We start from the raw sequence: 22237 nt of genomic DNA, 5'->3' as shown, positions 1-22237 counted from the left end.
ATAACAACACTGAAAGATATGTTAAACCAACGGCTATACTAGTCACGGGTCTGTCATTGCAAATTTCATTGTGGACAGTCCTTTACACACTTTCCTTCGCATCATATGATCATGGTCAAGACCTGGCCTAGGACTTGAGGGGGAGGAGCAGAGACAGCTAGCAGACTCAGGCCTGAGCAAAGCCTGGAAGGTGAATGATATGGCTGGAGATCAGGGGGTGATCAGAGATCAAAAATTGGTAAGGTAAAGGGTTGGTGTTTAGCCATAGATTGGGTCTGAGTGGTGAGAGACATTTGACTTGAGATGGGATCAGTGATAGAGGAGGATGTGTATGGTTGGAGTTTGGGATCTGTTCAGATTGGAATGGTACTTGTGGTGTTAGCCAAAGATTGGGAGCTGATATAAGGAGGGAATAGACAGGGGATTGGGGTCCGGTATTGGGAGGACACAAGGATGTAGCTCTGAACTTAAGGCTTGATTCTGAAAATTTGGGCTATAGGGAACATGGACAACATGATGAGGTCATTGGAAGGATTACTGGTGAGCAGAGTTATAGAATAATTAAGGTTCCCAAAGGGAGTAGATAAGTTTAAGCAAAACATTAAATGTGTGGGATAATAACACTAGCTGAAACTTGTTCTAGGGTGCCCCTTTATATAGTAACAATTGCCCAAAGTCATCTGTACTTTTGAACCATGTGGCATTATTTCCTAGCAAACAATGGCAATATTAATGCAGTGGTCGTTTGTGAGATGTTCATGACGACCACAGTGGGAAATGGCATTTCTTTGGAAATCAGAACCATTCAGTCATGTGACATTGAAATAAACAGCAACATTTGTCTTAATTTTAAAACATGAAGCAGATTTTTGTGAATTTTATCATTATATTATCAATTATCTACCTTTCAGGCTTCACACTCCCAGAGTATGAAAGATTATCAATGGAGTCACCATTTAGAAAGTTGAAGCTTTCCAGCGCTGTTTCAACACTCAGACTGACAGTAGATGTACTTCTGCTGACTGTAACTTCTTTCTGTTTATAACAAACAGCACAGCATTTAAACAAATATATTCTAATTGATCAGTTCAATCTTTAATAGTCACTGTAAATCATGGGATATGTTACTGGGTTGTAAAGTGCTCCCATATTTCATAAATTCTATTAATTTGTGTGTTTAGTGGATTACGGTGCTTTTTACAATCATATATTTTCAGTCAAATCTGGTGATATTGAAAATATTTCCTCCTTTATCTGATTAATTTAGAACATAGAAGAGCACAGCACAAGAACAGGCCATTCGGCCCACAATGTCTGTGCCAAACATGATGCCAAGCCCAACTCTTATCTGCCTGCACGTAACCCATATCCCTCCATTCCCTGTAAAATCATATGCCTATCCAAAAGTCTCTTAAATGCCACTATCTTATCTACCTCAACCACCATCCCCAGCAATGCATTCCAAGCACTCACCATCTTCTGTGTAAAAAAACTTGTTCCAAACATCTCATTTAAAATTTGCCTTAAAGCTATGCCCTCTAGCATTTGTTTTTTTTCATCCTGGGAAAAATATTCTGACTGTATACCCCCTCAATGCCTCATAATTTTACACACTTTTATCAGGATGCCACGCAACCTCCTGCGCTCCAAAGAAAACGATCCGTCTGTTCAACTGCTCCCTATAGTTATTACCCCCTAATCCAGGCATCATTCTGCTAAATAGACACAAATGCTGGAGTAACTCAGTGGGATAGGCAGCATCTCTGGAGAGAAAGAATGGGTGACGTTTCGGGATGAAACCCTTCTTCAGACATCTCGACCGAAAATGTCACCCATTCCTTCTCTCCAGAGATGCTGCCTGTCCCGCTGAATTACTTCAGCATTTTGTGTCTATCTTCGGTTTAAACCAACATCTGCAGTTCCTTCCTGCACACATCATTCTGGTAAACTACTGTCTATTGTCTAAATCTCTTTTGCACCCTTTCTGAAGTCACCACATCCTTCTTGAAATGGGGTGACCAGAACTGCATGCAATACTCCAAATATGGCCTACCTAAAGTCCTATATATCTGCATCATGACTTCCTGACTTTCATATGCAATGCCCCGACCTTAAATGCATGTATACCATAAGCCTTCTTTACCACTCTATTTACTTGTGTTGCCACTTTCAGGGAGTTATGGGCCACAAGATCCCTCTATACATTAATGGTGTTAAGGATCATCCTATTAATTGTATATTTTCCCCTTACATTTAACATCCTCCCAAAGTGCAACACCTCACACTTGCTCAGATTAAACTATCTGCCATTTCTTCGCCCATTTCTGTAGCTAATCTATATCCTGCTGCATTCTTTGGCAGTCTTCCTCACAGTCCGCGACCCCAACAATCTTGGTGTCATCTGCAAATTTACTACGTTTACGTCCAAGTCATTTACATATATCACAAACAGTCGAGGTCCCAGAACAGATCCAGCGGACCTCTACTGATCACGGGCCTCCAGCCTGAATGTTGTCCTTCTACGACAACCCTCTGTCTTCTGCCAGTAAGCCAGTTTAGTAAGTTTATTCCCAAACTATGTTTGATGATACAATACAGTAGTATGCTATCAATGTGGTCTGGGGCCTTTTCCAAATTAAAAAGATGCATGTGAATTACTGATTTAAAAAAATATTCTGCCTTGCAGGTTAAAATAATCAAATTCTGCCTTGCAGGTTAAAATAATCAAATTATGGTAAAGAGGGTTGGTATGAAACACTATAAATGGTTTGTCAACAGTTGAGTAATAAAATGACAATCTGTAAAGGAGAGGATATTAAAGGATGTAAAGGAGAAATAGGAATAAGTATATAATTTATCATAATGATCAGAAAGTACTTGGCACCCATTTTGCATTTTCATAGATGTCTGGCACTACTTCTGCCTTACTAAGGAATCCATCACTGAGCTACCACGGTAGCGCAGCGGTAGAGTTGCTGTTTTACAGCGAATGCAGCGCCGGAGACTCAGGTTCGATCCTGACTACGGGTGCTGCACTGTAAGGAGTTTGTACGTTCTCCCCGTGACCTGCGTGGGTTTTCTCCGAGATCTTCGGTTTCCTCCCACACTCCAAAGACGTACAGGTATGTAGGTTAATTGGCTGGGTAAATGTAAAAATTGTCCCTAGTGGGTGTAGGATAGTGTTAATGTACGGGGATCGCTGGGCGGCACGGACTTGGTGGGCCGAAAAGGCCTGTTTCCGGCTGTATATATATGATATGATATGATATGAGTTCATCTGTTGAACATTTGTGACTTTTCTGTTCTTCTTTACTGGACTCTAACTAAGCCGGGTCTTCTATTTTCTTCAAAATACTAGATGTTTAAAGAATGTAAAATACATTTTTTAAATGAAAGTTCCAACCTTCTACAACCCAAGATACAATACCACTCAATAGATTTATATATGGATCCTGCCATAATTGATTGGAGAATTATGAACTGGCAGAACAGATGGCCATCATGTACAAATATACCAAAGTTTATTCTGTTGAATAGAAAGGATCTAGAGAGGGATCATTTGGAATTAATACAAGAGAAAAAGTTAAAACCATAGTTTATGCTTAATATAAAAATAAGCTTGTACCTTTTCACCGCCAACTTCCGCTAGCTTCCTTAGAATATTGTTTTTCTCCATAACTCGGAGATAAAAAAACACTTGGTAAAAAAAAATCATCTATATACTAAAACTCGTTTGTTTCTTTGTTCCTGAACTGCAGCCAAAACGGTACACGATAGCGCAACAATTTTAGGCCCACCTTACTCACTGTTGTCCCTTTGGTGCTAATGGAAGAAGTTTCATTGAAATCGGTGTTATATTTTTAAAGTTATTCACATTTTAAAGTTTAAATCTATCTCCTAGGGAGGGAGGAGGGAGGGAAGGGGAGGGAGGCAGGGGGGTGGAGTGGGGGGGAAGGGAGGAGGGGGAGGGGAGGGGGGTGGAGGGAGGGGGGAGGGGGGAGGGGGAGGGGAGGGGGGATGGTGGGAGGGGAGGAGGGAGGGGGGAGGACTGAGGAAGAGGGCGAGGGGGGTTGGATTGGGGGAGAGGGGGGAAGAGAGGGCACTAATGCGGGAGAGGTTTGGGCCCAACGGGTCCACTTGGTCTAATATTATTAAAATGCTCTAGAAGCAGATTACTTTGGTTTCAACTTTAGCCTGTGTAACATTTGGATTCACACAGCTGCAAGGAATCCAAATGCACTAACCGATGCACATGAACTACTAAGAAATATTAATGTACTTATTGACATAAATCACCACAACAATGTTAAATTCTAGGCTGACCAGCGCTCCAAGGAATGAAAATACCCTCTTTCTCTAATCATTTACAAATCTCACATGTTGTGCCATGATGTTCCCCAAGGGATTAGATATCTCTGACCATGTTCTCCATCATAGATGACTGCCACTTCTGCACTATGAGATACTTTCAGATTGAAGCAATTTGAGTGATATTTTTTCAAATCACAATTAATTTTCATCCCAAATTTCTAGACATGAAACAAAATACTACCCAAAAAGACTGAGAAATTACTCTGATTTCTAATTCAGAACTTTCTCAGCTAAATGGATAGTGGCTATTTAGTGTTTTACATTTAAAAGGAGCACCAATTTGCATCTTTAACCTAAATATTACATTTCTGACCTATATTTCCCTGAAACAAATTAAAATACTGACTCCATTATTCAGATTTATTCTTAATATGCTTAAGAAATGCTGACACTATACCTTAAGGACATCTCCTAAATGCAGAATCTGCTGCTCTAGATTTTGTATTTCTTTATAGTTTCTTTGGTCTGTCCTCAGGATAATCAATATTTCTTGAAGGATGTTTGCTATATCTGCTGAAGTGAAATTTGCCTTGAGATTTTCAGAACAGATTGAAGCGCTACTTCTGTGTGTACAGGATATTGTCGAAGATGTCTGTGAATTGAATGGATCTGTAATATCTGTGCTCCAGGCTTGGCCAGTTGACTCCTGTCCAGCAGGTTTCCCAGTGGATCTCCTAAGCCTCAGCTGTGGTCCCTTGTGCAAAACAGATTCTGCCAATGCTGAACAACTCTGTAATTGTCTTGCTCGTGGTGAATCCTTTTGAAATTCTCCTTGATCTGGAGTTTTTGGCTCTACGTGTGGTGATCGCACAGTTCTTTCTGTCGAGAGGCTGTCCTGGAAAGATTGGGATACTTCTTGGAAATCTAATGCACCATATCCGTTGTCATTGCCTCCTTGTTTATCTAAGTTTGCATAATTATAAAATTTTTCATTTTCAGGCACAGATGACAAATGTGTATTGTGGAAACAATTTCCTGAGTGATTAAAAATGAAAGTTCCTTTTGTTTCCTGATATAACGAAGGCAGTTTGTCCTCTTGTCTAACGTGCTGCTTGCAAAAGAACAGAAAACAGAAGATTAATCCATCCATTCACAATTAAATTAAGTTATAACAAAATCAAATTATCAAGCTTTATATGGTTACTATAAAGACTCTTTTGCAGTTTGTGCTATTTGATACAAGCCTATGATAGTGCAAGTTTGTACCATACAATCTACATCTTAAAGTCAACACCTGGCATCTATTTCCTTTTTGGATTAATTTTAATTTATAATTTTGACTGCCAAAGGTTATAGAAATGCTGTAATATGAAATATCCTTGTAGTGATACTCACAGAGAAGTACTTGTCCTTGAAGCTGGGGGTGCTGGGTGGTGTCCAGTTATACACAGAGCCTTTTCTACTTGGCCAAGAGAATTTGGAAACTGAGCCAGAGGTTACTGATGTTTCATCAGCATCAAATGGACTATAATAAAGTAAAGGGTAGAAGTGAAATTAAAAACCGAGAATACAAATATCTACAGTTTTTTTAAATATCTCTGGACATGAACTATTACATTTTATCAGTTTTTTTCTGCATTTGCCATATAGATAATTTATAAAGTATGTCAGAGTTTCATTGCAGAAATTCACTTTTCCGATGTGACATTATATTCACAAATATAAACACCAAAGGTTAACCTTTATTTTGCCTCGAGGGAAGTGTTATAATGCAAACAATGTAAGACCTTAAATTTATTTCCAATTCCGATATCCGTGGAAATGAATACCCCGCTAAAATGAGTTTTTGTTTCTGACTGGAATCCTTCAGTTAGGTATTAAACAGCATGGCAAATGATACAGAAATATTATTACTTGGAACTTTCAATTCATTTATGAAGAAGTGACTATGGAACCCATTCAAGATATTTTTATTAGCTCATTGAATAATGCATAGAATTCATCAATAATCTGCTCCAGATTGAAATTTTATCAGTGCACAACATGTCTGCAAAGTTTCCAATTACAGCCTATCCATTGCAAGCAGAACAGAGAAAGTGAAGTGATTTACAGGAAGAAGTTGAAATTCATTTCCAATTGAACCCTATTTGTCAACGACTGGAGGGCACAGCTTAAGTCAAAGTTTAACAGAGATGTGTGGGGCCTGCATTTGGCCCATATCCCTCTGAATCATTCCTATCCATGTACCCGTCCACATGTCCTTTAAATGTTGTTATTGTACCTGCCTCAACTATCTCCTCTGGCAGCTCATCCATTTATTCACCATCTGTTTAACTCCGAAGTTTGGCATCTAGTGTAATTTTCATTAAAATTATCTCAGCTATCTACCATTATTTCTAGCTACCAAAATCTGCTATTTGGTGAAGTTACTTGAAGTGGATGGGTAAAGTTTATACCTAAACCTTCCAATCTTACTTCTTAATGAGATTTTTTATCAGCAGTGTCATGGAATATTAAGTTTATACATGCATATAAAAATTTATTTCAGCATATCTATGATATTTTGTACTACGTCATTGATTTAAATCATTTTATTATTCTTACACCTGACTATCCTAAATGTCATATCCGTAAAAGAATAATTCATACTAGGTGGGGGTTTTATGATGGAAAAGCAATGCTCACGGGAAAGTTCCAGGAGTTATAAGAATCAAACGTTAGTGGTGAATTCTAAGTGTATTGGCCAGTGAGAAGAAGGATAAGAATCATTAATTTAATTCAGGATAATTTCAATACGTTTTTTTCAGTCGTCTTAGAAGAAAATAATAAGAGCCAAGATCTGAATTTTGCAGTTAGTAACATTCACCATTGATTACAAAGAAATCTGCCCACAAAGGATGTCAACTTCCTTTTTCTCTTTTTTAGTAACTCATTTCTAAGAAGTTTAAGGTCAAAGGGATCTCAGATGTTCAATGACCCGTGTATCATCAAGCTGCCTGACTACCTGTTCACAATGATGTATTCTCATGGACAGTGAATACATTTTACAGGTATACACTGCATGCACACACAGCTTGCACTGAAATATTATTAACCTTTTAAAATAACTTTCAATATTTTAACATCTATTCAAATTTTAAGTATTCTTAAGCATTTAAGTATGTTATGTTGTTTAATGTTCCATATAATAACATTTAAAAGACATTTCTCACATGGATAAGAAAGGGTTAGAGAGATATGGGTCAAACATGGGCAGGTAGCACGAGTGCAGATGGGGCATCTTGGTTGACATGGGCACGTTGGGTTGAAGGGCCTGTTTACATGCTGTATGTCTCTATTCAGCTCATTGGCACTTTAATTCTAGAAAGTAGCCTGAAAAGTTTTCAATCATATTTGTTGGATTCATGGATAATAGATTTGAGGAAGAGTGGAATTTATGATACCAGTAGCACAATATATCCTGATGACACCTGGAGAAAGACATTCTTCTCCTGACCTCACTTGCCACATAAGATGTCTTTGGAATCATGACTTAAATTGAGGAACTGATTTACGTAATTCTATGAATCTATGAGGCTCTCCCAGGAGGAGACTCACTGATGCACGGAAGAGGAATTTAATCATTTTGATCATCATTATACTCTCAGGTAGTTTCCTCCAGGTGGAAGAAGTTGAAATCTGCCCTGGAGCATCTTCATTAGTATTTGTTAGCGATGTCCACATTTAATTATTTAATTGTATTTTTATTTCATATTTTTGTATCTGTGGTATTATGCTTTTACACTAGAACTTAACTTTAAGTTACCATTTTCTCCTTTCCCAGTACTTAATAGAGAAAATAGTGCACACAGACTGGCACTCAGACTGCTCTGTGAAATCTATTTTACTGTTAACCTTAAAAATTATTGTCGTCTAGTGGTATATTCTAAATTTTTGATTGAATGTTCATATGTATCAAACCTCCATATAAACAGGTCAGCACTCAAACTAAAGGATTCCAAGAACCTACCATTACTATTCACCAATTTCCGAGAGCTGTTACTTCAAAATCAGTTCAGCATTAATTAACTCAGAAGATAGATAAAAATTGTTGGAGTAACTCAGCGTGTCAGGCAGCATTTCTGGAGAAAAGGAGCAGGTGATGTTTTTCGGTCGAGATCCTTCTTCAGACCCTTTGTGTGTAAACCAGCATCTGCAGTTCCTTCCAGCTCGGGTTAGCTGACTCCGGAACCTGAATCATTGTCACTTTTAGTGACAACTCAAAAATGTTCTATGTCTTTTTGATGCACAGCTAACATTTATTTTCCTTGCATGGACAAAAGACAAATTGCACAACCAAGTAATGTTGCTAAACGTGGGTTGTTTTTAAATGTGCTATACAAATAAAATTGACTTGACTTGACTTGACTTAAAATCTAACTTCTATCCACCAAGTTTGTGCATGAAGTACTGTTGTAACAAAATGTTACCTTAAGGTGGCAATATTGATCTGAAGCTCCTCTGAGCAATTATATCAAACTTAGGAAAAGGGTTATTTTCACAGTGGAAATGAAAGCTAACTCTTAGGTATATTAGGTGGAGCGAGCTGCAATGTTGTTTTTACTGACAAACGACATTTTACCGTCAAAGACAATAGTATCACCCACTGACCTCTTAGGCAGAATAAAGTAATACACTTTGTCAAAGCTTACTTCAAATAGGAAAAAAGGTATTCCATTTGGCCTAAACACGTAGATTCAATTAATGAGCAAAGAACAGTTGATGGACGAGCACTGCAATTGCTTTCTTTCTTTCAGACAACCTAGATCCACTGCATTTTGCCGATAGTCACAACAGGTCCACAGCAGCCGCCATCTCCCTGGCCCTACACTCAACTCTGCAACATTGAGATAACAAGGACACATACGTCAGACGCTTACTTATTGACCATAGCTCCGCTTTCATCACCATAATCCCATCTAAACTCATCGCCAAACTCCTGGGTCTAGGAACCAGCAACCCCACTGCCACTGGATTCTCTACTTTCTAACCCGTTGACCACAATCAGTAAGGATAGGCAACAATATATCCTCCACAATAATTCTCAAAACCGGTACCCCGCAAGCATGCATTCTCAGCCCCTTACTATATTCCACACAACTGTAAGGCCAAATTCTAGTCTAACATCATCTATAAGTTTGCAGATGACACTGTAGTGGACCGGATCCTAAACTCTGACAAGATGGATTACCGGAAGAGGAATATGGTGTCAAATTAACAGCTTCTCCCTCAATAGAAGCAAGACAAATGAATAACTAGCTCCTTCAGAAGGCATGGTGGAGTCCATGCCTCAATCAACAGCTCTGGGGCTGGTGTAAGTGGCTGCAAGCTTCATGTTCCTAGGCATAAATATTACCAACAATCTGTCCTCGACCAACCACATTGAAAATACAGCCAAAAAAGCACAACAATGCCTATATTTCCTTTGGAGACGAAGGACTAAGGAAATTCAGTATGTCTCTTGTGACATCTACCAGCTTCCACAATTGCACTAGAGAAAATATACTATCAGGATGCATCTCAGCTTGGGGCTGTACAGTGACGCAGCAGTAGAGTTGCTGCCTCACAGCGTCAGAGACCCGGGTTGAATCCTAACCTCGGGTGCTGTCTCTGCAGAGTTTGTGCGTTCTCCCTGTGACCGGATGGGCTTTCTCTGGGTGCTTCAGTTTCCTCCAACATTCCAAAGATGAGCAGGTTTGTAGGTTACTTGGCTTCTGTAAGTAGTCCTTAGTGTGTAGGATAGAACTAGGGATCGCTGGTCAGCATGGACTCGGTGGGCCGAAAGGCCTGTTTCCATGCCATATCTCTAAACTAAACTAAACTAAACTAAACTAAACTAAAGCTTGATTTGTGAACAGCTCTGCCCAAGACCACAAGAAATTGAAGAGAGTTGAGGATGTAGCCCAGTCCATCTCACAGACCAGACCCTCCACCATTGACTCCATCTACACTTCATGTTGTCTCAAGAAGCCAACATAATCAAGGACCTTTTTACAACCTGGCCATTCTTGCTTCTCCTCATTCCTGTCAGGCAGAAGGTACAAAAGCACCGGACTCAGGAACAGCTACATCCCCTCTGTTATCAACTTCTGAACAGTTCTCCCATAAGATGGGGTGTAGTTCCAATCTTCCAACCTACCTCAATGTGGACACCAGACTTTTTCTCTGGAACTATAATGTTACAATGCTGAAAATGTTATTATTCCCTTTCATGTTTTTCTCTTGGTGCTATCAGTTGTGCTTGTGTATGGCTTGATTGTGTTCATGTATAGTATAAAAACTCTTTAGTGTATCTCGGGTACATTATATGACATTAATAAACCAATACCAATACCAATTGTGTTGCTATTTTATGTGTAAATTCCTGTCAAGGTCCTTTATATCCCTAGATTTTTCTGGATTCATTCAAGGTATAATTACAAAACTTTAAAAGATGGATCAGAATTTCATGTCTAAGGATTTATCAGCAACTTTACATGTTTTTGGGTATCTTTCTTTTTGAATGCAAGAACACTGATAACCATCACTTTATGTTCTTTGACTATAGTCAATATCTTACTACAAATTTCCAACCTCAGTTTAAACATTTTTGTGGAATGTTTCTAAATTCTATACAGTGACCAAATACTATTCCCTCAAGTTGTTAGAGAAAGACATTTTTTCCAAATTCAGAGAACGCTAATAATGCTAGAGTGTAGATAAGGATCTTGAGAGGAAGTAAATAGCTGTATGCTGGAAAATAATTAGCAGACTGGAGAATTTTGGATTGTAAAATAAAGCATAAGAGAGGCAATACCACAAAGGGTTATAAAAAGGGTTATAAAAATGAAAATGTTAATATTAAAGTCAACATCCAGGAGGATGAGATAGATACAAATGCAGTATAGTATATTAGAATTAAATCGCCTTTGAGTTCAAACACAGTTGACAACAACATTTTCAGGACATTAATTTTTATAGTGAGTACTGGTCCATTACATGAAAAACAATTTAGTAACTTCCAGATCTCAAATGTGCAACTGAAAGGAAGGTATGCAGTATAAAACTAGAATTCTTCACACAGGAAACATTTGCAAATAAATCACTCTGCAATATAGCCACCTTTGTGATAACATTGGCATGAGTCTGGTAGTAGGTTACTGTCTGTTTTCTGAATTAATTAAGTCGTAAATTCAGGATCCTGAAAATACATTTGCAGGAAGATCAAAATATAAAAGGCCAATAAAAGAGTTAATCAGAAAAGTAAGCAATCATTTCCCAATATAAAATCCTTTGAAATTTGTTGGTGCATTTGAGACAGCAAACATAAAGGATATTGCTTCCAGAATTTGAGCAGGACTACAGATCTGCTCCAAATTAGTTGATTCTGGCTACAAGCTAAGCTAGCTCCCACTGGAATAATTCAGTTTTAGGGGATGCCTAAATAAACATGCCCAAGATGACATGGACTCAAAGTACTAAAACATTCATTTCACGTACTGTAGGTCACACAGGTTTCACTCCCAGCAGAGAGCAATAGTTACATCTGCCAGCCATATGTATCATAATCACAAATTCCATTGTATGGAGCTAATGCAGTTTAAGGATTTGTATCAATTTTTAAACATGTTTATTTAGGCTCCTTTTTCTTCTCCTGATCATACTCCCTGACTGGAAAGTTGGGCAACCATCAGGTCTCTTCTCTCTGCCAATTGTAATCTGGAGCCAGACATAAAGGGATTGATAAAAGTTGTGTGGGTTTTCCAATGCATCCAAATTTTCTTCTCTCCCCTGAGAGGCAACTTTTACTTCACTCAATGTTTCACCAATAGCTTGTGTGAAATTAGGTAGTGAACACAATGACAATTGCAGAAGCAATTTTCTTGGAACTTTGCAACAGATTAGTGATTCAGTAAACACACTACATCACAGACCTGCTCGCAGTGGTATTCGAATTTATGGGTTATTGATCATCTTGCTTAAACAGGTTACAGGGTCAGGCAGCATCCCTGGAGGAAAAGCATGGGTGACTTTTTGTGTCGGAACCCATCTTACGCCAAACATTAATCACCGATTCAGACTAGCTCTATATTATCCAACCTTTGCATCCACTCTCTGCATGCAAGTGGCAATTTACTGAGGCTGATTAACCTAGAAACCTGCATGTGGGCAGAAACCAGAGAGAGAGAAAACCCACAGGGTCACAGGGATCATGTGCACGATCCATGCAGCGGCACCCAAGGTCAAGATCAAATCTGGGTCTCTGCACTGTGAGACAGTAGCTCTAACAGGTGTGCTACTGTGCCATCCTAATGCCCTTATGACTTCTAATCAAATTAGCAATTACTAAATGTCCCAATTCTCTTACTCAATAACTGAAACTATGAAGACAAGAATGCCAAATCCTTTCTTCATAACCCTATGTGCTTTCATGGAACTATTTACCAGATTCAGAAACAGCTTCTTCTCCACTGGAGAGGGTTATGGGGAGAAGGCAAGAGAATGGGGTTAGGAGGGAGAGAGATCAGCCATGATTGAACAGTGGAGTAGACTTGATGGGTCGAATGGCCTAATTCTGCTCCTGTCATTTATGACCTTATGACCCACTGTTATCAGACTAGTAAATAATCCTCCCATAAACTAGGGAGTAGTCCCAATCTTCCAACCTACTTCATTGCCGATCTTGGACCTTTTCTATACAACTCTATGCTATGGTGCAACACCATATTCTGTTTTCAGGTATTTTTCTCTTGTCACTACCTGTTTTTCTTAGGTATGGCTTTAATGTGTACATGTGTGATATTATTTGATTTGACTGGATAGCACGTACGCATGTAAAACCTTTCACTCTATCTCGGTATACGTGTGAATAATGAACTAATACCAATAACACCTTGATCTATCTGAATTAAACTCCATCTGCTGTTTCTTGGCCTATTTACCCAGATGTTGAAGATCTTGCCATAATCGTAGATAACCATCGTTACAGTCCACCAGTTTTTGTATCATCCACAAACTTACCAACCACTTACCCTGTATTATGCAGTTTATAGTTTTAAAAAGTCATTACACATTGTGTACATACTAAGTTAATTTATATTTTAGAGTATTTATTTACGGGTCATGAAGCATGAAATGACTCATTTATGTGAAGGATGCAAACCCTAGCTAATTTTCCTAATTTGTTTACATCTGTTTATGTTTCTGCACGAAAACCATTTTACATATATGTTTTTTTACTTAATTTGTGTAAATGAGAAAGTATCTATCCATGTTTGGCACGTGGGAGTGAAACCAAAGCAAACAGAGGAAACCGGAACGCACAGAGTCACAGGGAGAATGTGCAAGCTCCACACAGTCAGAATCCGAGATCAGGATCGAATCCAGGTCTTTGCACCGTCAGACAGTAGCTTTTCCAGCTGCGCCACCCTGCATACTATGCGTGGGTGTGTATAGGTATGTCGCTGTGCACGTACACACAAATATTTATACATTATTTTAGTCCATTTATTTTCCCACAGCACAGATAAGACATTACTTGAAAGATTTCAGTTTCGACTTTCAATCCAGTTAAGTGTTTATTTCAAAAGATGGCTGGAAACCTGTTTGCAAATATGTTTGTCAGTATTTGATGAAACAGTTTATTTGCAAGCAGGATGTTCATGTGTAAAATGAATAAAAGTAGATTACTAATACATCACAAAACTGGGATAAATTGCTCCTGTCCTGTTTGACTCACAACCATTGACGTGATATGTTGTATATTTATCAGCATTCATCTCCATTTCCATGTCATGATATCCCCTTAAAGGTGAAAGGCGATCTTCAGTAAATCAATCATATAAGGAACTGCAGGCCCAATATTTTAAATATATACAATTGCATAAGAGTAGGAATATAAAATTTAATTCCATAAGGTAGGAAAGCCATAAGAGATTAAATTAAACTTTGATCAAATTTGCATCTGCATGTAAACAGTAACTTGGTTTACTAAAGAATATTAGATCAATACTTACTTCCATGTGACTTCCAGCTGGAGTTTAATGGTGCCCAGGTCAGTGATATCCACGATCATTATTTGAGGCTGTGCTGTGAAGAAATCTGCACTTTCACAAGTCACTGTTCCAACCAAAACAGTCATCAGCCCTTTCATTTCAGCTACCTGTGTTAAAAAAAAATCATTTTCCAAAGATTCATAGCTTCATTTGTATGAATCAGAGAGATGGTTACAATACTCAAGGATTTTGTCTTACTTATTTTGACTGACAAAAGCTGTTAACCATTCAATATAACTATCTAAATGTATATTAAAAACAAAGTGTACTGTGCCTAATTTAGCAGCAAGGTTAACATTTCTGGCATTAAATGGAGAGGCTACTGAAAAACAAGTTAATAAGAAATTATCAGAAGAAATAAAACTAAGAGGAAACAATGATTAGTGATATAGAGAGGATCACTGATGCTAATATAATTTTAAAGAGTCAGATTCCTGGATGTATGGAGACATGTGTAATATTTTGACTTTCAAACAGAATGAATACATTTTTGGATATGAATATTAATTGTTCATAATTTTCACATGTGTCAAAGGTGGATTATTGTTTGTCTTATAATCTTATCATTAATCAGTAAAATCACCAGTTTCAAATGAGTTTGGTAAACCATCGAACCAATGTAAGGAGGCTATTTGTTCCATCTGGTCTTCTAATTTCTACTTCAGTCCCATTCCCTTGTTCTGTGTGTTGTTAATTTCTAATCTAATTTCCTCACAAAAAAAGGCCGATTGATTCTGTTTCCATCATAGGGAATGTTTCATAACCGCCCACAGTTTTTGCACACTCTCCTTACAGCTTTTCCCCAATATTTTATATCTGTGTCCTTGGCTGTGAACCATCTGCTAGTCATGGATGGGAACATTTTTACTCTATTTACCCAATCTAAGTCAGGCATAATCTTGAACACCTTTATCAAATCATCTCGTTACCTTCTTCTCTGAGGAGAACCCCAGCTTTTTCAATCTAAACAGCAGCTGAAATCACTCATCCATACAGTCATTCTTGTAAATCCCCTAAAGAATCTCTTCACAAGACTCTGCTAAAAGAGTGGTGACAGGTTTAACTGCAATACCAGTAAACCTGGGAGTATAAAAGGGAGTATAAAAGAGGAAGTTTGGACTTTATTGCCTTCCATCACAGTGAGGAACGTGGAATCAGCTGTGGTGGATGTTTATGTTAACTTTTATGTAGTTGTGTGTCTTGTTGCTTTCTTTTAGTATGGCTGTATGGTAATTTAAATTTCACTGTACCTTAATTGGTACATGTGACTATAAACTGACCTTGAAACCTTGAAACCTTGAAAAGGACTTGGCACGTATTCATCAAAATGTAACTTTGGGGTTTGCAGCCCCTTCATCAAATTATATTCTTCAATCATTTCTAACTATCTGGATGTATTTACAGATAATAATTATAACAAGCATAGTAGCAATGGCAGCAATTAAAAATATGGCTGTGGTTCACAATATTCTAGCGTTCATTCATTTGTCACGGATCCCACATATCTAAAACCAAATTCAGAATTTCCACATGATCATACCAACATGGAAATCCAGAAGTAATTGCCAGTGGTTTCCCACAACATTCCAGAGGTGGAGATCAGTCAGCTAGTGGAAAGTTATGAAGATTCCCTGCCACTTACAGGAAGGAACTCCCCTACCCCTCTACCCCTCTACCCCCCCCCCCCCCCCCCCGCCCCCACGCACTGCCCAAAGATTCTGCATAAATTGGGGAACGCACAGGGAATATTTTGCTATTGATTTAAATAGAAGGGCATTGTGGGTGGCTGCAGTACGTATTTGGTCATTTAGATTTTTAAAGTGTTTTTTAAAGTTTTTTAGTTTTAATGTGTTTTAAATTGTCTTTTTGCTTTTACATTTTTATTAATTTTAATGCTTTCAATAGTTCCTGAGAGATTTGATTGCCTTTGAATGTTTCTGAGACATTCTTCCGCAGTTATATTTATGTTCCATGACGTAGAGGGTCTCGTTACAGAGGATCTGACCAGCTATACCCTGCATGTTTCCATTGGGAGGAGCACATGTGGGAGTTTAGCACTGACCATAGGTTCAACACATTGTATTTAATTGGGTTACTAATTTACTGGGACATACTTACGGCTGATACTCATAGTGAACTGTTTGGGAAATAATTTGGTGAGGTGATCTGCATCTTATTGACATTTGGAATTCTTGGAAAGCCAAACAGTTACCTGATTGCCAAATAATTATTTGTTTGAGAGAGAATAATCCTAACCATGTGCAAACAATCTGAAAAAAGCAAATCAATAAAGTTAACATATTCTATTTTATACATTTGATTTAAGTAGTAAACTAACGGGATGCAAATCCAGTTCCAGGTTATTTTTCCTCCTCAGAGGGATCGCTGCGAGGTCTAAGGATTGCTCCAGTAGACTGTACTTGATCAGTCACTCAGCATGCTGAGAATTGGCCTCCAAGATCCTATAAACTTGAGAGGTGAAAGAAAAGTAAATCTCCAAATGGATAATGGGGAGAACTCATCTGACTCATTCGAGTTTAATTCAGATAATGGAGTTTAATTCAGATAAGTGTGAGGTGTTGCATTTTGGGAAGTCAAACCAGGACAGGACCTTCACTGTGAACATTAAAGGCCCTGGGAGTGTTGTAAAGTAGAGGGATCTCGGGGTACAAGTACATAGTACACTGAAAGTGGTAATCACTGGTAGATAGGGTTATGAACAAGGTTTTTGGTTTGCTGGCTTTATTCAGTCGGGGAAATGAGTAAGTCATTGCATTATGTTACAGTTGTACACGATGTTGGCGAGACAACACCTGGAGTGTTGTGTTTAGTTTTGGTCACTGTGCGAGAGGGAAGATGCCATTAAGCTAGAAAAAGTGCAGAGATGATTGTGCCAAGACTTGAGGGCCTAATGGGAAAATATAGGGTGAATGCACATAATCTTTTTCTCATGGTAGGGGATTCAACAACAAGGGGGCATAGGTTTAAGGTGAGAGGGGGAAAATGTCACAGGAACCTGAGGAACCACTTTTTCATACAGAGGGTGATGGGTAAATAGAACAAGCTGCCAGAGGAATTAGTTGAGGCAGGTTTAATAACAACATTTAAAATGCATTTGGACTGGCACATAGATGGGAAAGCATCAGAGGGATATGGGCCAAATGCGGAAAAATTTAATTGGTTTAGATGAGGCATCTTGGTCAGCATGAATGAATTATGCGGAGTGACCTGTGTCTGTGCCGTATGACCCTTCAACAACATTTTAGACAATTTAGGAGTTAAGGAGAGAGCGCTATAGCCTGCTCAAATGTGCTTTACCTAAGCTTCAAGTTAGTAATGCTAGCATACTTTAATGAAGTATACAAAATAAACTAAGTACCTTTATTTCAATATCTTCATTAATGTGAGGTAGAAAGACCATCTCTTCTTCATCCCACGTTTGTCTGTCATCAGCATCAATTTTTCCTTTTAACTTCCATCTCTGTCGACCGTACCTAATCAATACCTACATAAAATCAAGAAGTGATTCTGTTTTTAAAAATTGGTCTTACAAGGAGCCACAGTATCTTTCCATAAAAACACAACAAAAGGTTTGACTATTAGCATTCAAAAGAGAGTTAGAGCTCTTAGGGCTAGCGAAATCAAGGGATATGGAGAGAAGGCAGGAATGGGTTACTGATTGTAGATGATCAGCCATGATCACGTTGAATGGCGGTGCTGGCTCAAAGGGCCAAATGGCCTACTCTTGCACCTATTGTCTATGTATCTATGTATCTATGTAATCACTAGATGTATAATAATGGATTTATACAGCCTGTTGAATGAAGCTTTAAATTGATTTAAATAGAATAACACTAGAATTAACAGGTTTTTAAATAGAAATTGGACGTGCCTCCTCAATAGCTCAGCCAAATCATCTCACGTGTGGTTTTGCAGTTCAGCTTAGGAAAGTCATGTCTGTTTTTTCTTGTCTGCATCCAATTAACTAATATCAGCTCAGAAACTGACAGATATCATGTAATTAGCTTTTGTGCATTTGGGTAAATCAGCAGAAAATGAACCAGTCCATTTTCCTGACTATTATCTATCATTTTTTGTATGTCAGTTTAATATCATGCTTCAAAAACTGACAGTCAGATGAGGTATTGGGGCGTGCCTAGCACCTGTGGTTTTGTAATGCAACAAAGTGGCATGTCAGCAGAAAGAAATGAAAGACACATTTAATTTATATTATCTTAAATTAGAACTGAGCGACAAAGTGCACACAAAAAGTGAAAAGACTTTCATTGAAAGTAGATTCCCACTTGCAGAAATGATCCCTGAAAGCGATCATCCCAAAGATTGATCACATCTTCATTTTGTGCTCTGCAAATATTAGTAAGTTCGGAAACCTGCAACCTACTTAGCTTTCTCACGCTGCAAAATCACACCTCGCTGCCTGTGCCTCAAAGCTAAAATGGAACAATTTATGAAAATATTTAAGAAGGTTATGCAAACTTTTGTGCTGAAAGCAAATCATGGAAACAAAATGGGAATGTCAGGAGCTATTTTTGCTCAACCTTTGTGTGTACATCTTGTAGTTACACTCCATCAGATTGATGAGCAATTTCTATGCAATTATGACTACACCAAAAAATACAGCATGAATGTAGCTGCAGGGTAACACATTAAAGTCAAATCTGCATAATTACAAGCAGGGGATACCATTCTGAATAAACGTGATAATTATATAAGAAGCTACTGTACATGACATGCGCACATTTGAATGACCACCACAAAAAGATCCATGATCACAGCATATGGTTCACTAGAGGCAGCATTATTTAAAGCACTCAAAAGACCACACACTGGTTGAAATCCAAAATAATTAAGCTTGAGGTTGCAAAGAAACTGAGCAACTGCAGTTGAAACAACAGCCAACGTCCTCTTGTACAGAAATTGCTAAGTGTTATCCATCAGGGAAGTGTAAACTTTCCTTTTTTCTAAATGATTTTTGTCTCAACAAATTGCAGTTTTTATGTATCTTTAGGTAGAAGCTCACAAAAACAGAGTTGTGATAACGGGTGGTGAGCTGAAGGACAGGAAGGGGGAGTGGGGGGGGGGGGGAGGTTAGAGGTGGAAATAAGGAATTAGTTGAATGATTATGCCATCTGCAGTGTGTAAATCAGAAGAATTTGTGTGATGGAGAGAGGTGGGATAATGACAAAGAGGATTAGTTATGAAAATAACAGTGTTTTCCCTTTCAACCCCACCATAGGCCAAGGATTCAGTCATGACTGCTGTAATAATGGCAACTACCTTGAGAAATGATAATGAGAAAGTGCTGTGCCCTGCCACCTTTTCTAGTTGTGAATGTGTTGCATTTTATTTTCCAAGGAGGAGAAGAGTATGCTAGTTACAAACAGACATCAGCTTGTCACTGTAAAATTGCTGGGAGCAGCGTGTCAGGTGTAATACACAAGGTAAGGTTTGCAGCAATCTAAGCGTGATGGCAAAGAGGAGCCTGTGAATGTTCGGTGTGAGAAAAGTTTTTGATGGAAGTGTGATGAATTGAGTACTGCCTGAGCTTGGTGCTGAAGCTAGTGGAGGAAGATACTTAGTGCTTGATTCCTGGAACTGGTTATCAGAGTTATCTGTGTATGTTTTCAGTATGTCAATATCATTTAGAACCTTTGTTCACATTCTGAGTATTACAACAGTTAGTTTTGTAGCTGAATGTAATTTAATTTGACTTCATGTAGCGCCAGATTCAGTAACAGATTTGTCTCCATTGTTATCAGACTACCGAACGGTCTTCCCTTAAGATAAGGGTGAAGTCCCAATCTCCCAACCTGCCTCATTGTGATTCTTGGACTTTTTGTTAATCTGCACTTTCTCTGTGGTTGTAATGCTATATTCTGCACTCTGTTTTATTTTCATTCTGCATGACCTTTTGTACTTGTACTAACTGCTGGCTTGGTTGCACTCATGCGTCACATCATTTGACTGGATTGCATGTGAACAAATGTTTTTCCACTGTATTTTGGGACAGACGATAATAATAAACTAAACCAATACCAGAGAGCCTATTTACAGCTTCTGATGACTGTTCATAGGCTTAAGCACCATTCCCAAAATAAGAGGTGATGGAGCAGGTGGTGAGGTGGTGGACTGTCTTAATTTTGTATCCACTTTTGCAGTTAGGAGAGTCATCATTTGTGCATAAAGTATCTCACTCATTGTGGATCATCGTAATACAGTTGATGATAACTTAGCATATCTTCTGGGAAGAGAAGAAACTGCACACCGAGATTACATTTACAGATTTCAAGAAAAATGCTTCTGTTGCAGATGATAAGTTGCATTTATCTTGCTTGTTCTGACATGCAGATAAATTTTGTGAGATTAGGCTTTAGATACTGGACACAAATGACTCAGAGTCATGGAGTTATACATCATTGAAACAGGCCTTTCGGTCCATCATGTCCATGCAATCACCAAGCAGCCATATACACTAAACGCATTTACAAATACTTGCACTGCATCTTTCTATGCCTTGGTGGTTCATGTGTTTTCTACATTTTAAAATGCCGTGAGAGTTCCAGTCATCATCCCTTCAGACACCAAACATTTTCTGGGTGAAAATTATTTGCCTTCGGATCGTTTCCAAACATTTTCACCCCGGACAGTATTCAGATGCCCTCTGGTTTTAGACACGTCCACTTTCGGAAAAGTTTGCTACTGACCATTCTTCATAATTTTGCACATCTCTTTCTGGTTCCCTCGCGCCAAGGAAACAAAACCAACCTACCCATTGCTGCCCCACTTAAATGAAAAACTCCATTCAGTAAACATTCTGGTGAGTCCCTTCTGCACCTTCCCAAGTGCCATCATATCCTTTTATTGGGTGGCAATCTGAATTGCACACAAAACTCCAGCCTGACCAATGTTTTATAAAGGTAAGCCGTAACATTCCCTGCTCTTGTATTCTATGGTCTGGTGAATCCTGCAAAATGGTTTTAAGAGCATGCTGATATGCAGTAAGACTCTGCTAGAGTTTGAAGGTACATCAGCTACATATTAAATCAAGCTTAGCAGTCTGGGAGTACCATTGTAAAACATCTAGTAAAATTGCACTGATCTGCAAATTGTATTCTATGGTTGGTGGGACAGCTTTATACCATTTCAGCGCACTTGATCATATTTTAAAGCTTTAAGGGAAGACCTATCCATCATATCATGTCATCAGGTAATGAAAGGTCCATAAAAGTTGCTGCTCAGAAACGATGGCCTACATCCTAAATATGGTCAAATAATTGGTTTAATTGGGCTGAGCAATTATATGCTCATGAATTAACCTTGCTGCAACTGGAGACAGAATGTTAATTATTAACTTAATGTTCACCATAGCAACCATAAACAGCCTACTAAAATGATAACACGATGCACAATTATGTCAGTGCAAATCACTCCCTCCAGAATTTCACTAAATGGGGATACTTTCCACTGTCTCCACCATACCAAGTTTGCATCCCACTTAATTCCTGCTACTCCCACATGAACAATGTTTCTTTTCAGTTGTTGCTCTGCCGAAACTCTAAAATGGCTTGCTTTAAATTAAGAATTGAATCTATCTGCAATAATCATGGATAATTTTGATTTAATGAAATGTCATGTAGAATAGAAGCTTTATAGGTACAATTAACAGTACCCTTAGTTTATATTCACTCATTTGGAAAATAATTCATTCAGGTATTTGTAACAATGTATTTCTCTTCTGAATAATTTGATATGACTGATCCATCAGAAATACCACTTGCTATGAAGATAAATGAAGTTATTCTCTCAGTGCTGCTCTATAAATAATGGGGCAA

The 22237-nt window shown here is 38.3% G+C and overlaps 1 protein-coding gene across 5 annotated transcripts in view; it reads right to left on the bottom strand.

Annotated features, from left to right (window-relative positions):
* ripor3 (RIPOR family member 3) overlaps positions 1-22237 on the bottom strand; it is a 104970-nt gene that overhangs the window by 16297 nt on the left and 66436 nt on the right. For all 5 annotated transcript variants that reach the window (XR_013548761.1, XM_078419339.1, XM_078419340.1 and 2 more), the window contains 5 exons: positions 17764-17889; positions 14346-14491; positions 5707-5836; positions 4769-5419; positions 905-1035 (listed from right to left, as the gene is read on the bottom strand). Coding sequence is in view for 4 of the 5 variants with exons in the window: in XM_078419339.1 (XP_078275465.1) it covers positions 905-1035; positions 4769-5419; positions 5707-5836; positions 14346-14491; positions 17764-17889 (1184 nt within the window). In the remaining variant the exon portion in view is untranslated. The remainder of the gene's footprint in view (positions 1-904; positions 1036-4768; positions 5420-5706; positions 5837-14345; positions 14492-17763; positions 17890-22237) is intronic.

This window comes from Rhinoraja longicauda, chromosome 22 (assembly GCF_053455715.1).
Source record: "Rhinoraja longicauda isolate Sanriku21f chromosome 22, sRhiLon1.1, whole genome shotgun sequence".
Taxonomy (NCBI): Eukaryota; Metazoa; Chordata; class Chondrichthyes; order Rajiformes; family Arhynchobatidae; genus Rhinoraja; species Rhinoraja longicauda.
This window is presented reverse-complemented; position numbering and strand designations above follow the sequence as displayed.